The 15,367-nt window shown below is 37.2% G+C and overlaps 2 protein-coding genes across 3 annotated transcripts; one reads left to right on the top strand and one right to left on the bottom strand.

Moving 5' to 3' along the window:
* Positions 1 to 374: 374 nt before the first annotated feature.
* Positions 375 to 6,563, bottom strand: LOC103945803. The gene is made up of 9 exons (XM_009356384.3): positions 6,341 to 6,563; positions 4,927 to 5,183; positions 4,712 to 4,779; positions 2,644 to 2,710; positions 2,353 to 2,507; positions 2,156 to 2,226; positions 1,745 to 1,813; positions 1,428 to 1,528; positions 375 to 874 (listed from the first exon to the last, which is right to left on the bottom strand). Exons 1-9 carry the CDS (start codon positions 6,516 to 6,518, stop codon positions 581 to 583), a joined length of 1,260 nt encoding a protein of 419 aa, XP_009354659.2. The 5' UTR covers positions 6,519 to 6,563; the 3' UTR covers positions 375 to 580.
* A 3,927-nt stretch (positions 6,564 to 10,490) lies between these two features.
* LOC103945804 lies at positions 10,491 to 12,736 on the top strand. Of its 2 annotated transcripts, XM_048586026.1 has the most exons (3): positions 10,491 to 10,757; positions 11,067 to 11,654; positions 11,781 to 12,736. In XM_048586026.1, the coding sequence occupies exons 1-3, from the start codon at positions 10,643 to 10,645 to the stop codon at positions 12,650 to 12,652; spliced, it is 1,575 nt and encodes a 524-aa protein (XP_048441983.1). In that variant the 5' UTR covers positions 10,491 to 10,642; the 3' UTR covers positions 12,653 to 12,736. The 2 variants fall into 2 exon arrangements, with proteins under 2 accessions (XP_048441983.1, XP_009354660.2); XM_009356385.3 differs by having other exon boundaries at positions 11,067 to 12,736.
* The last annotated feature ends 2,631 nt before the right edge of the window (positions 12,737 to 15,367 follow it).

The following is a 15,367-nucleotide window of genomic DNA, read 5'->3' as shown; positions in this document are numbered from 1 at the left end:
CCAACAAAGGTGTCTCCTCTGCCCAGAGAGATTCTTGAAGTGGTGTCTCGTTCATCACTAGAAGGACAGTTTCGTTAAACTGGGCTGTTTTAGTCCGCGTGTCGCCCCTCCAAGAGCCGGTACATTTGGTTCCCACACTCACTCAAAATATTGAGGCACAAATAGGTGATATCCGAATTTCTGTGTTCTCCCAAAAAAAAAACATTTTTTACTTCTCACACACCTCTTGTTGATTTCTGTCCCTTAATCTTCTTCAATTCATTCGATCCGATGACCGAAAATTAAAAGGATGTGTAAGAAGTAAAAAAGGATGTGTGTATACCACACCCAAAAAAAAAAAATGGAACATATATTATTAACAATGAACCACACAATGAGTAAAGGAGACACAGTTCCAATAGCAAGGAATTGACCAAAGAAGAAAATCCAGTAGCAATGTTGAAGTAAGCTGACAAATGACTAAACATAACCTTACTAAGTAGGATAGGCTGTATGAATCCTAGAACGTCGTTCAGTTTTGAATTAAAAAATAATCCAGAATGACATGTAGTTGAGAAGAATCCCACACCTAGAATGCTATTTAAAGATTTTCCATGGGAGTGAACTGAAAAGTTTTGGGTTTCACGACCCAATACCCAATAAAGACAGAAGCACACAACGAGATTACTGATAAGAGAAGGGCAAAAACACTGGCAGCATTAACCGAGCTACTTGGCCTTGCTGTGGTCAGCAGAGAACTTCTTGAAGAGATATCTAAGGGAACCCAGTCACAGCTAATAGAATAGTGTCCAGAGCCACGCCACGGTTTTTTATCAACTGGATACCAGAATGCAACTGACATCTTACTTGATCCTCCAATTGTGAATTGAACGTCCTGCAAGAGCGAACACAAAAAAAACTTGTTTAACAGAGACCTATTACACTTTGAAATTGCCTATGGAATCTATAAATATAAATATGTATATAGATATAGACCAATAATAACATTATTTCAACTATGTAATATTCTAGTCTCAAGTTACATAAGATGGATGTGCAAACAAATTTCAAATTGAAGTTTTAAAGGAGGATCAACAGTATTGTCAGTAATCAATCGAAAAAGACCTTTTGTACAGTATGTTTTGACAGCATGTAAATATTCTAAGAGATAGTTATAGCTTAAATTGCCAAATAAAGTTTGTAAGTAAAATAACAAAGGAGAACAAAAAAACAAAGCAAAGGAAAGGATCATTACATGATTGCAACAATCTTGTCCTAGGGATATAAACGAATTTTCCACTAGCAAGAATGCTAAGTAGTGTTTGTCCATAATCCTCTTTGTTCAACAATGAGCAACTTTCATAACACATGCTACAAGGTGTACCAAAATTTAATAGGGAAAAGAACTAAATTCCAGGTCGCTAGAAATTTAAAAGCATCAAGTGAACCTGTTGGAGACGATCCATAGTTCTCAGAGGCCTTGAGAATTCAAAATAAAATGTGCCCTTTTGAGCATCTGATGAATACGGGCTATCTTCCTCCACAAAACCTGTAACAGTAAACAAAAAAAAAAAAGTAACATTGAGGGGAAAAAACATATCTTTGGGTTTAAGGAGGGTTGAGTAGGTAATTCAAGCTCATGTCACATTCATGGACCTTTCCAGCGGTGGACCATTAACACAAAGTTATACATTTCTCTTCTCAAAGTGCAACATATACAGTTACATCCATCATTATATAATATTTAGATGATATACCAATTTACCTGAGTGAACATTCAAGCTACTGTGCCACCAAGCACCTTTCCAATCATTTTGTGCACTAGAATCATTTGCTGAAAATGGGAAAAGATAAATTAAATGATTTGATCACTGAAACTTAAGCAGCTTTCTGCACGTGGGGGGAAGAGGGGTTCAGAAGATAATAGTTAACTGTTGCTAGGTAGGCCAGAGATACTCAAGATAATGAATGAGATCACTTTTTAAAATAAACCAAACTTGCGAGATTATCATCTTTGACATTGAAATATCATTTCAAAAACTTAATGCGCCTTAATGACTTCCTAACTCTTGTAGCAACTTTCCCTAGTCCCTTTTTTCTATCATTATGTAGGTTCTCATGCCCATTAAGAAAAATAGATTAAAGTAGTAGTCGGATAAATAACTCCCAAAAATACCTGAAGAACCAATTCCATCTAGGTATCTACAATGCGGATTCCATGCATAAAGATCAACCAAATGACCAAACCTGTTGAAACAAAGATAAATAGAAATACAATAAAATGGAGTTTAGAAATGATAAAACAGAATCCATTTTCCCAAACAAGTGGATCATTGCAATAAATTCAAGAGAATGAGTTGTACTAGAACGCACCTGTCACCGCCATTTCCATTGCTGTTGTCTATAGGGTTTCCACCATAGAGCCGTCCAGGAATAGCATTTCCAATTGAGAAGTGCATAATGTCAACTTCATGACCTTTGCAGGTCTTGTTTGTGCAAGAGTCAACTCCTTCCTTGCAGCCACCCATCTAACAACACAAAAATCCATTTGGCTTGAATTCCCGACCGAGTAGAAAGGGATGGCCAGTATTGTATAAGTTGATAGAAAAATAGAAGTATATCCATATTCCATTGTTGGTTCAACAGGCCAGTGGAGTAACTTACGCTATGATAAGTTGCATCTCTGCCAATTTGAAACATGAGGGCAACAGATGGGCATTTATTGTTGTCCCTAAATCAAAGAAAAACAAATCTCAAAAAGTGTCTTGCTAAGAAAAAAAGGCATGAAATAATTAACTGGTAATGCAAACCAAGAAAGCATGCACTTAGACATAATCAATTCAACCAACACGTCGTCAAAAGTAGAAACTTACCAGACAATGACGACTAACATAATCTTCAAAGAATATATGAGGGTAAAAACAACAGTAATTGTAAAACAAAACAAAAAAAGTAGAAGAAATCGCAACTCTTGCCACCAATACTGAATAATAAAAAGGTTTAAACATCCAATTTTAAAATGAAAATTGGATTCAGTAAGTTTTATTAAATTAAAAAATTATAACCAAAGTTCAAATAAAACTGAAACTTAGTAAAACTAAGTCTGGATAACTACGCAACCTTTTGGGGTGATTCCAAATTGGTCCTAACCTTTTAAAACATTCCAAATAACTACCTAAAGTTTTGAAAAATGGACATCTGTTAGGTTCACTACCGTTGAGCAATGACGTGGTCAAATATGAAGCGTGTTTGAACTCTCAACTCATCTATGGTGCTTTGAATCTCCAAATAAACGCAATTTAGCTAAACAAATTTAAGGTTAAACTTGGCTAAAAGGGATCGATTTGGGGATTATAGCACTAAAGATGGCGATTGGTGAGAACCTACTTTAGTATATGTCCACCTCAACATTGAATTCTAGTAACGTCATAGCTTAATGTTAGTAAGTTCTTGACTTAACATCGGTGACCTAATATATGTATAACTTTCAAAATGTTAAATGTTAAAATGATAAGTAGTTATTTGGAATGTTTTAAAATTTTGACACTACTTTGGAATCGCCCTAAAAGTTTGGGTAGGTATTCGTACTTAACCCTAAAATTTGACCACAAAGATATGAAATATTCATCCAGTAGATAAAACTTACCCCTTAGAGTAAGCGTACGTTAGGATTTTTGGCTAGTCAAATATGTCCTAGTCGGTTTGGGTTTGTTTTAGGAAAATTACAGGTATACCGACTCTTGTCCTAGAGGGATTAGGAAAGTTCAGTTTTCCTTATTCAATTTAGGTTTGGATTTCTAGAAGTCTATTTGGATTTGGATAAGTGTAATTTCCTAATCCACTTAGAAATAGGAATTCAATCAGCCTTGGGAGATGTAAGCTGACCCTATGCCTATAAATAGGGTGAGGCAAGGCTTAATTTTGAGAGAGAGAAAATAGCCAGAGACAGCCGAGAGTTTTGAGATTAGTTCTAGGGTTTGCAAAAGTTTTGTAATCTCTATTATTAATCAAAGGAGCGGTGATTTCTCTACCTAGAGAAATCACAACTGGAGGTAGGCAAAAGTTCTGCCGAACCAATATAATTCTTGTGTGTTTCTAGTTTAGTCTATTGACGTTGGTTACATTAGAGAACAAGGTCTAGTGGGCGTGTTTTTCAACAGCGTAGTCCCCAACAATTTAGTAAAAATAAGTCTGGATAACTACGCAACCTTTTGGGGTGATTCCAAATTGGTCCTAACCTTTTAAAACATTCCAAATAACTACCTAAAGTTTTGAAAATGGACATCCGTTAGGTTCACTACCATAACCGTTAAGCGATGACATGGTCAAATATGAAGCGTGTTTGAACTCTCAAGTCATCTATGGTGCTTTGAATCTCCAAATAAACGCAATTTAGCTAAGCAAATTTACAGTTTAACTTGGCTAAAAGGGGTCGATTTGGGGATTATAGCACTAAAGATGACAACTGGTGAAAACCTACCTTAGTATATGTCCACCTCAACATGGAATTCTAGTAAAGTCATAGCTTAATGTTAGTAAGTTCTTGACTTAACATCGGTGACCTAACATATGTATAACTTTCAAAATGTTAAAATGTTGAGTAGTTATTTGGAATGTTTTAAAAATTTGACACTACTTTGGAATCGCCCTAAAAGTTTGGGTAGTTATTCGTACTTAACCCTAAAATTTGACCACAAGGATATGAAATATTCATACATTAGATAAAACTTACCCCTTAGAGTAAGCGTAGTCCCCATCAACTTGAACCATGAAGAAGGCATCACGGCCATCATGCAAAGCCTGCAATAAACCCATTTCTAATTGTGCATCAAAATATAAGAAAAACAAAACTCAAATACATCATACATAGACACACAAAAACAAAATCAACCAAGATTATTTAGGATTGTTTTAAGATTTTTAAAATCACAGTAACAATACGAGTACCTTAACAGTCATCTTTCCACCTTTGTACTCGTTTTCAGCATCTGGGTCAAGAGCAGGGAGGAGGGAGAACTCGAACCCATCGATATCCTTCCAGTCGTCGGCATGACCATCCAGAGTGATAAGGCCCGGTCCGAACTCGGCCTGGACCCGGATCTCAGATTCCGACTCGCAGCTCCATTCCCCCGACTCGGTGTGAGAATTGGCCTGTCGTATCAGCAACACGCAGTATGCTAGTACCACCACCACTAATCGAAGCACTGCACACAATAATTTGATGGATATGCATCCCATGAAAACTTATTGGTTCTCGCTCCTGACTTTTCTATACTGTTTTTCTTTCAAATAAAAATTAAAAAAATTAAACTGGTTTCACAAAAAATATAACCTCAAATCTTCTGTACCTAGGGTCCCCGTACCAAAAATTTTACACCAATAATATTTGGACACATGTACATTATTGGTTTCCTTAACCCTTGATTCCACAGTAGAGAAATTTAAGAATGCATAGAAAAACAGACTATTGTAAAACAATGATAAATTAGGGTTTAGGGTATGTATTAGTTCCAAACAATAAATTGAAACTTGACCTTCTATGTTCTTATAAGAAACAATGAGGACTCCAATATCTGAGCTACTTTGAAGTTTCAAAACTCCAAGGGTTAAAAGTCAGGGGCAGTTGGATCCTAATACAAAAGTTTAAGATGCCATTAGATATCGATCTTAGTCCAACTCCCTTTAAATTTTTTAGCTATGTAAGATTCATTATCTACTAGTGCCTATATCGGTGCCCCCTTGAGGTAAATAATGGAAACAAGTCCAAACTCTAAAGTTTTACACATTCTTTACTCTATTTTGGATGTTTAAATACCTTAAATCTACCCAATATCTAGGGAAAAAAAAAAAAAAAAAGTTACGCCCATATTTGGTGCCTAGAAATAAATACAGTTGAAAGAAGTAATAGAACCTAATCATTAAGGAAAGTTATCCCTTCCAATCACCACTTCATCTAATTTTCTTCAAATCCATTTACAACTTCAACATGAACAACCACAAAAACAGTTGATGCGAGTTTGCATCTGAGGACAGAAAATACTGGAATTTCATGCAACTACAAAGATCTCGTTAAAATGGAAATTAGGGGTTTCAATACTAACTTAAACACGGAATAACATGTAAATCAAACCAACGAATGTATACTTTTTGGATCTATAAATTTTAATGATAATCCAAGTCCACTAAATTTTTTTTTATTGCAAAAATGGTTGGGACGCCCAACAACGGAAGATTAGAAGGAATTTGGCAACGGAGTGGATACAATACATGAACAAGGAAATGGGTAGTGAAAACCATAACAAATATTCACACAACAAGAATATAATCTATGAAAAAATTGAAAGCAAGAGGATAGACGGACCTTTGAGGTCCAGAGAGCCGTGTGAAATTACACCTGAGCCGAAAAAGGCCGCAGTAGCTTTTGGGTGAGCGGCCGAATGGGATTTTTTCTTCTTAGAGGTACCACCAATGCTAGTGCTTTTCCTTTGCCTGTAAAAACTCTTCATATTCTCTACTTTTGGATTTGATTTTGATGCCATCCCAAACCACTAATCGAAGCACTGCACACAATTTGACGGATATGTATCCCGTGAAAACTCATTGGTTCTAGCTGTTGACTTTTCTATACTTTCTCTCAACTTTCATTTCTTGATTAAAAATTCATGGTTATTGGTCATTTAAATAATTCAAACGTGTAACTATAGTCATTTTCGTCAACTCCATTAAAATTTTTGTCAAATGAGTCATGTGTCATGCACATAAGGCTGAATCAATAGGCAAATATGAGAAACTAAATGAAAAAGTTGTAGAAATTGTTCCTCAACTTTAACCAAATTGGAGAAATAGTCTCATCAACTTTAACCCGATTGTAGCAATGATTCTTTTAACATTATTCATTTTGACTGAATTCTGACAAAGTTAACGAAAATAACCATAGTTGTGCGTTTTGAGCTATAATTTCCTCTCTCATCATAATGTCTTTATCTTCACACCCAATTTTCTAAGTACAAATTTATCCATTTGTAAAAGGATAATGCTATGAAGACTAAATTTTTAAACTAAATTTGCAAACCAACTGATATGTCACTAATAAGAAATAAGCACGTTAATCAACACTTTAATAATCCAATCATCAACCACCACATCTTTTGATTTACAAATTTGGTTTAAAAGTTGTGGTATCATCCCTGGTGGAATCTCTGATCGTAAGAATCGATCTTATTCACTAAAAGCGAATGAATTCATGGGACCAACTAGAAAAAGAGGAGGCAAGAGCATTCTCCCCAACCGAAAGAGGGAAGGGATGGGCGGTGAACATCCTAAATGAGTATTAGGTTGGAGCAACGCTACACTAGCCAATGAAATTGATGAGTTGAATAAAGGCTCGACCAACTCTTGTGTAGAGATGCAATTAGGGAGATGCGTCCTGGATAGACCTTTTGGTATCGAAAAATCTCTTGAGCAATAAGAATATTCTCACATATATGCCTACCTAATGGAGGCTGATTAACTTCTTCATCAAAGGCCTCAGACGATTCACCACTGGCTTGGTATATATTTGTTAAAAGGTGCAACTAATGGGTCTAAATTGCACTATTGTAAGATGATTCTTTGGGCACTAGGGTAATTGAGGTACAACCAAGGCCAATTCTTCAAATTTGTAGAAAGCTTGACCAGCGATAAAAAGTTTTTGGGGCCGAAGCCAAAAAGAGGTTGACCTGCTTCATTCACCAAGCAAATGATCTTAGCTTCATGAGAACAACATGCGATCATAGTATAATTCTTCAATAGGAGATTCATAAGCGAATCGCTTTCGTTTCCTCTCGGACTGCCCATTCATGAAGTAAGGTGCATGAGTTCTTTGCACATCGTGAGTAAGAGAGGAATTGATGCTACATCTACTTTAGAGCCCATAAGAGATCCAGGGCTGGTGGCATCCCCTCAGAAGAGCCTATACGACCCCCAATTTAATATACTCTATATATTGATCTTATCTTAAGTGGATCAATCCCTATTCTGTTTCTCTTAGAAGTTGGTTAGCTAATTCTCATTTTGTTCTAGGATTCTTCCTATCCGTAGGTAATTTATGGCACCTGGTAGGGCTTGTGTAGCTATAGCACGATTTGAAAAAGAAAACTCAATTCAAGCATGGGTTTGATTCCCATTCCATGTTTTGAGAAATATTTACTATTTGAAAATAGGAACAAACAGAGTCATTGTCTAAAGAAATGCCTGGAGAAAAGGCAGATGTATAGAACATTTCAACGAAATAGTGGCCCAAGCCTAGACCTCTTGTTTGAAATTGGTTGGTCAAGATGCGCCCAAGGTTTAGATTAAGATAAAGAAGTCGCTAAACGCTGCCCGATTCGTGCGAATGCTTCCTCCAACTAAAGAAAAGATCTTGGCGGAATTGCCGCACATGAAATGTCTTCGTAGTTAGCCAGTCCACTAACCCAAACTCCAATCTTGGCCGGAATTGGCCCTATTTTTTAGTTTTAATACATAACTCAATTTTGGGCCAACTGTTGGAGTGTTTTGGGGTGGGAATAGAAGTCAAATTTTCTATTGGTGGCACTATTACTTGTCTACCATCTGATAATTTCTCTAAGGGTGTGCAATGTTTGTGTCAAAAGAGCAAAGCTAAGGCCATCTCCAACCAATTTGGCCAGAGGGTCATAGGGCCAAAATTAACTCGAAATGACACGAAAACCGTCTCCAACCGAGGGTTAGGCCAAAGGGCTTGTGGACCCCACCAGGCCAAAACCTCCAAATCAGCCCAGCGGGCTGGCCATCTCCAGCCAGCCCGATGCAACCATTCTGAACTGTTTCATGAGCTCAAGCTCAAACAAGTGGAAAATTCAATCAAAAATCGAGCCAGCCAATCTTAACAAACCATCCAATTGAAATCACAATGTAGTTTACAAAAGGGAAAATTTGAAATAGGTCCAATTTTATAGGCCACCTTTTGAAATAGGTCCAATTTTTAGTTATTTTGAACCCATATCAAAAAATCCCTTTACAAAATTAGGCGTTTTTTATGACATCACAAATCTAATCTATGCTTCAATTTAAATACAAAGAAGGTAGATTTCTAAATTTCCAAGAAAAGCACAGAAATTTGGGACATTCAAGAAAAACCCATTAAATTGGAGCATAAATATAGCTTAAATTCAAAAAAATACGAACATGCATGAATAATTAAATTTATCATCTTTCTTGTTGACCAATACAAATCACTAATGTTATTCATCCGCTTAAATTAGAAAAGAAAGCAGACTTTATAAGGGAAGAGATTCCCATTTTTCTAAAAAAATGAGAATTATTTGCGAGACTCACTCAACATCGAACCTCAACGATCCGAACCATCTATTTTGTAAGACTCGATTCATAGATTTTTTTGCAAAAAATTAATTCAATCTGTAACCATTTGCCTATTTAATTATCACGATGAAATTTCAATTTCTTAGAGAGCAAAGTGTTCATAAATTTCTTTGAACTCAATTAAATGCTTCAAATATTTCTGATTTGGCTAAAATTTTGCAAGGATGATCTATGAGTTACATCTTAAAAAATAGACAGTTTAGATCGTTAAAGTTTGATGTGGTATAGGCCCCCACAAATTAATCTCCATTCCTTTATAAAAAAAAAAAAAAAATAGGGATCCATTCCCTTAAAAGCTTATATTAGAAAGTGTATAAGTTGAAGAAGTTAGTCCATCATAAAATTAATTGGCAATAAAGGTAATGTCAAACTACTTATAAGCACATGCAAGATCTCTCATTTCTTTAATGTGAGATTTATTCTTAACATAATTTTGCAGCCCCTTGATAACTTTTTTATTTTTTATTTAAATGAAATTTTTTTGGTAACTAGTTTTGGGGTTTTTATAAAAGAAAATGAAAGCTGAAAATTGAAATCCAAATTTTGCGCACTCTAAAAGAGTAGTTTTCATTTTTTTAACAGAAATTAGTTACCAAAAATATTTTCAATTTAAAAAAAATGAAAAAAAAAAAAAAACTTAAAAGGATATGGTTATCAAACGGCATCTTTGTATGTCCAAATAGTGACGAATTTCGGGCTTATATTTCACACAACACATTCTGAGTTTGATTTCTGATTATGATGAATCACATGATGGTGAGAGAGACTAAAATTTCTCTGCAAGTCTTCTCAGCCCCTAAAAGGATGGACTGACGTACTGAAGTCACCAGTTAGTCCCCTTTTAAGAAAAAAAATATAATAATAAATTCTTCCATCCAAAATTACAATGAGTTGATCGTATCCCTTGAGTATCATCATTATTTGTGGTAGGGTTGGGATGACCATTTTTAATGCCAACGGAGATGAGAAGTTGGAGAGTACACGACAATAGTTTTCCCCTGAGAAAGCAACTTTGGGTGTACAAGACAAGTTGAACGATGTTTAGAAGCATTTATGTGGCCAAAATTGGCTTGCTTGCACGTTACATCCAAGGGAAGGGCCGGCCCTTTTATCCCCATTCTTCTTTGCATCATTTTTACATTCCCCCTTCAATTGAAACAGAATATGCTTCTGGTTCCGTCTGCTGAACTTATTGTGCTTCAAACTTCCATCCCATGAAGATTATCTATATCATTAATTTGTTTATAGACATTTAATCTTAATTTCTTTTAAGACATCAACAATGGGAAATTGCCTTTCCCTATCACCTTCAGCAACGAGTGTTTTCAAGAAAACCAAAGCCTTGCCTATCGAAACCACGTTCAAGCTTCCCTCTCCATTACCTAGCTGGCCTCCTGGTACGTACTTGTTCATCTTTCTAGCTATTTAGACAGTTCTGATATGTGTTGCAATGAGGATTTGCAATCGGTCCTCTCTTCAAATGTATTTGCAGTATAAACTTAATAACCAGTTAAAGCTTGAACCATATATATTATATCTCTATACACACACACACACACACACACACACGCCTACGCATTATATATACCTCAAGACTTTGTTGTTGTAATTTCTGAGTTTTATATAATATACTTTCCAGTTGTAATGCCAATTAATCTATATTTACCGGTGTACATGAACATGATATATGGATCATATTTTATTAGGTGATGGGTTCGCAAGTGGAATGATCGATCTGGGAGGATTACTAGTGTGTCAGATATCGTCTTTTAACAAAGTTTGGGCTACTCATGAGGGGGGACCAGGCAACCTTGGGGCAAGCTTCTTCGAACCTTCACCCCTACCCCACGGATTCTACATGCTTGGCTGCTACAGCCAACCCAACAACATACCCCTTTACGGATGGGCCCTTGCTGCTAAACCAACAAAAGACAACGAGGATGACCCTTCTTCGCCCTTGCTGCGGCAACCAGTTGATTTCACTCTCATTTGGAGCAGCGAGTTCTTGAACATCAAGAAAGATGGCAATGGCTATGTCTGGTTACCCACAGCCTCAGATGGTTATAAAGCCATAGGCCTAGTTGTCACAAGCTCTCCGGAGAAGCCATCCCTCGATAAAATCAGGTGCGTTCGTTCCAGCCTCACTGACGAGTGCGAGGCCGACTCGTGGATCTGGGGACCAGGTACCGCCAGCGATGCCAATGGATTCAATGTCTTTAGCGTCAGACCCAGCAACAGGGGGACCCAAGCCATGGGTGTCTCCGCTGGCACTTTTATAGCTGCTCAACAAAATGGTGGGTTGTCAACTGTGGCTTGTTTGAAAAACGCCGCCATATCTAATCCCCAAGTATCTATGCCTAACCTAACTCAAATTGAGGCATTACTTGAAGCTTACTCTCCATTTATATACTTCCATCCAGATGAAGTATACCTCCCTTCTTCGGTGGGTTGGTTTTTCACCAATGGGGCCCTTCTGTACAAGAAAGACGATGATTTAAAACCCATTGCGATCGAAGCAACTGGCTCCAACCTTCCCCAAGGTGGCTCAAATGACGGCTCCTATTGGTTGGACCTACCCGTCGACAAAAGCGCCAATGAAAGAGTGAAAAAAGGAGATCTACCCAGCTCTCAGGTTTATGCACATATAAAGCCCATGCTGGGCTCAACATTTACTGACATCGCTATATGGGTGTTCTACCCTTTCAATGGCCCCGCCAGGGCCAAAGTTGAGTTTCTGAATATCTCCCTGGGGAAAATTGGTGAACATGTTGGCGACTGGGAGCACGTGACCCTACGAGTCAGCAATTTTACTGGGGAACTCTGGAAGGTCTACTTCTCGCAGCACAGCGGGGGCATATGGGTGGACGCTTCTGAGCTTGAGTTTCAGAATGGTGGAGGGAACAAAGCCGTGACCTATGCATCTTTGCACGGCCATGCTTTTTATGCCAAGCCAGGACTTGTATTGCAAGGCACTGGAGAAATAGGAATTAGGAATGATGCTGCCAAGAGTAAGATGGTATTGGACACTGGACGAAGCCAGCCTATAATCATTGCAGCTGACTATTTGGGCTCCGCTATATCCGAGCCGCCATGGCTCAACTACTGTCGGGAATGGGGTCCAAAACTTAGTTATGACATTACTGACGAGCTAAAAAAGGTGGAGAAACTTTTGCCCGGAAAGCTCAAATCTGCATTTGAGAAATTCGTAAAGAGTCTACCAAATGAAGTGTTAGGGGAAGAAGGGCCTACTGGTCCCAAGATGAAGAACAACTGGACTGGCGATGAAAAATGAGACTTCAGTTAATTATATATGTTGTATGTATAATTTAAGGGGATTCGTTCTACATGATCAAATGAATTCGTTTGTTGCCTTTCACCAATTAGTCTACTACTACTAGTTGCAGGAGGAAGGGAGAAAAATCTTAATTAAAACTTTGCGCAGTTGTAGGAGGGAGAAATCTTAATTAAAACTTGGTGTAGTGGAGAAGGGAGACGCTTTTAATGTGAAAACATTTTTATTTCTTCACATATTATAAAAACTATATAACAGTGCATGGCTTTTATAGCCAATACAATACATCATAATTTATTTAGCTAATTAAGAACAACTTTGTAACTGAAACATGTAGAGAAATAACTGACTCTATAGTAATCTCAATCATCACACCTCTAGGACTTCTATCTTTTATTAATCCATATTCGTGACTCTTAACTCAATAGCTGAAATTTGGTTTAGTTCTCCAACACTGGTAAGGCCTCTTTGTCCATTACATGTGCGTTTGTTTGTTACACAGTGGGACTATGTTTAATGGGATTGAAGGGGACTTGCGTTTACTAACTCTCTCACTAAAGGGCCATAGCATGGACTGCAAAGACCCTCGTTGCGTTCTTCTTCGCGTCGCGTCCTTCCCTGCTTTCTTTTTCGCGTCGCGTCCTACACTCACCAAACTCTGGCAATATCACACCACCGGTCCAAACCACCACAGATCTCTCTCTCTCTCCCTCTCCTTTTTTTTTTTTTTTTTTTTTTTTTACTTTACTTGTTCTGTTCTTTGAAGTCTCATTTGATGGATTATGTGAATTCGTTTCGTTTGGTTTGTGAAGGGAGGCTGGATTTGTGGGTTTTCTGGGATGCCAATTGGTTCTAATCAAATTGAACGATTTCTGATTTCTCTGGAATTTGGGTTAAGCATTTGTTATTCGAAGTTCTGCAATTTCCAAGGTGCAAAGGAGCACCAGCAATTTGCGAAGAAGATGCCCTTTTTTTCCATTTGTTAGTCCAGCTTCTTAGTCCAACATTGCACCAAAAGTTTCATTAAGTTAGTCCAACTTAGTCTAGTCTAAACTAGTCCAGCTTAATCCCTAAAACTAGTCCAATCCGGAATAGTCCGGTGCAATAAACACACCCTACAAGTAAATGGGAAGTATGTAACCTAGTACGACACAAACCATAATATTGAACCTATAAATTGGGACATGCATAACTAATTATGTAACCTAAAAACCAAACCAAACTGTAGAGATATCCATTTCGGTTCTAGTATGAGCGGTAAACTGGACTTGTTGATGCATAAAATCGGATGGACTTTTGGAACAACGTAAAACGTTAAGTTTGTGACTTTCGCAAGGTTGCTCCGTTCACCTAGTGAGGATAATATATAAAGAGATAGAGATATGGAAGCAAATACAAAATGTACGTGGTTCACCCTAAGTTGGGCTAAGTACACGGGGTAGAGGAATTCTTATTAATAGTGAAGAGTTTACACAATGCATAAGTTCAAGCATTATCATCATTAGCGAGTTCTAATGACGAGTTTAAATACAATAATGACATTAGGGATTAATTGTAGGAGAATGGTTTTTTTTATTTTATTTTTATTTTTTATAGTTGAGGAGAGTCGCTCACTTTTGTTTGCGGTCGATGTGAGACTCTAAGAGCTTTATTCTAATGTTGACACGTGTCGTGTTGTGATTGGTCTCTTGATTGGAGATGAATTCTTATGCTTCAGCAGGGGTGCCCCAGCATGAATTCTTCAGTGGGTCCTTGAAGATATGAAGTTAACCGGTGCTCGGTAGTTTTGAGATTGATGAAGTATGGTACAAACAAGACCAAAATCGAACTGTGCCCACCCTTATGAAGAAATACCTTTGCTTTAATCTAGAGACTTGCAATGGCTTTTGAATAAAGTTAAGAAACAGGGTCTTATTGGGATGTTGGGCGGCATCAACTACAGGTATTAGGAGTGGAAGAATTGCTCTACCACATAGGCCATGGCTTTTAGTGGTTATAAAAAGACACCTACTGTTTTTCTAGACGTTGTAGCCTTGTTCGGAACTCCTACGGGGTCTCACAACGACATCACCGTCCTCGAGCATCTTCAATGTTGGCTTTATATATACTCTACGAGGCTACTATATATATACACATATATAGGCCCTTTATGCAAAGGGATCCCCATTTTTTGAAAAAAAAATTGGGGATTATGAGGCCCACTCCACATCGAATTTCAACGATTTGAATCGTCTATTTTGTAAGTCACGATTCATAGATCATCCTTGCAAAAATTCAATTCAATCTGAAACCACTTACATATAAAGAACAAATTTCAATTCAATTCAATTTGAAAAATAGACGGTTCGGATCGTTAAAGTTTGATGTGGTGTGGACCCCTCAACTAATCCTTATTTTTATAAAAAAAAAAAAAAATGGGGATCCCTTCCCTTAAACATAAAATGATATAAGATGTTCTACTAAAAGGGCTTACTTTTATCAATTTCAAAATAAAAACACACTGCATATTGAAATGACATTGGTAGCTTAGAGAGCTAAACCGAAAACATAAACAAACAACATGCCTAAATTGCAAGGGTATTACAATTTAGTTAGTTAAATGCTACAAACACAAAACTTAGCCTCTTGTGCATGTTCATACTACATGTGTTATCAAATTATTACGAAGGGCAAAATGGGCATTTGAATCATCTACTACACTTCGGTTACGTAGAT

This window comes from the organism of the source record quoted next, unplaced genomic scaffold (assembly GCF_019419815.1).
Source record: "Pyrus x bretschneideri cultivar Hongxiangsu unplaced genomic scaffold, Pyrus_bretschneideri_v1 Contig24, whole genome shotgun sequence".
Taxonomy (NCBI): Eukaryota; Viridiplantae; Streptophyta; class Magnoliopsida; order Rosales; family Rosaceae; genus Pyrus; species Pyrus x bretschneideri.
The sequence above is the reverse complement of the archived record's forward strand: the minus strand, read 5'-3'. Positions and strand labels throughout refer to the sequence as shown.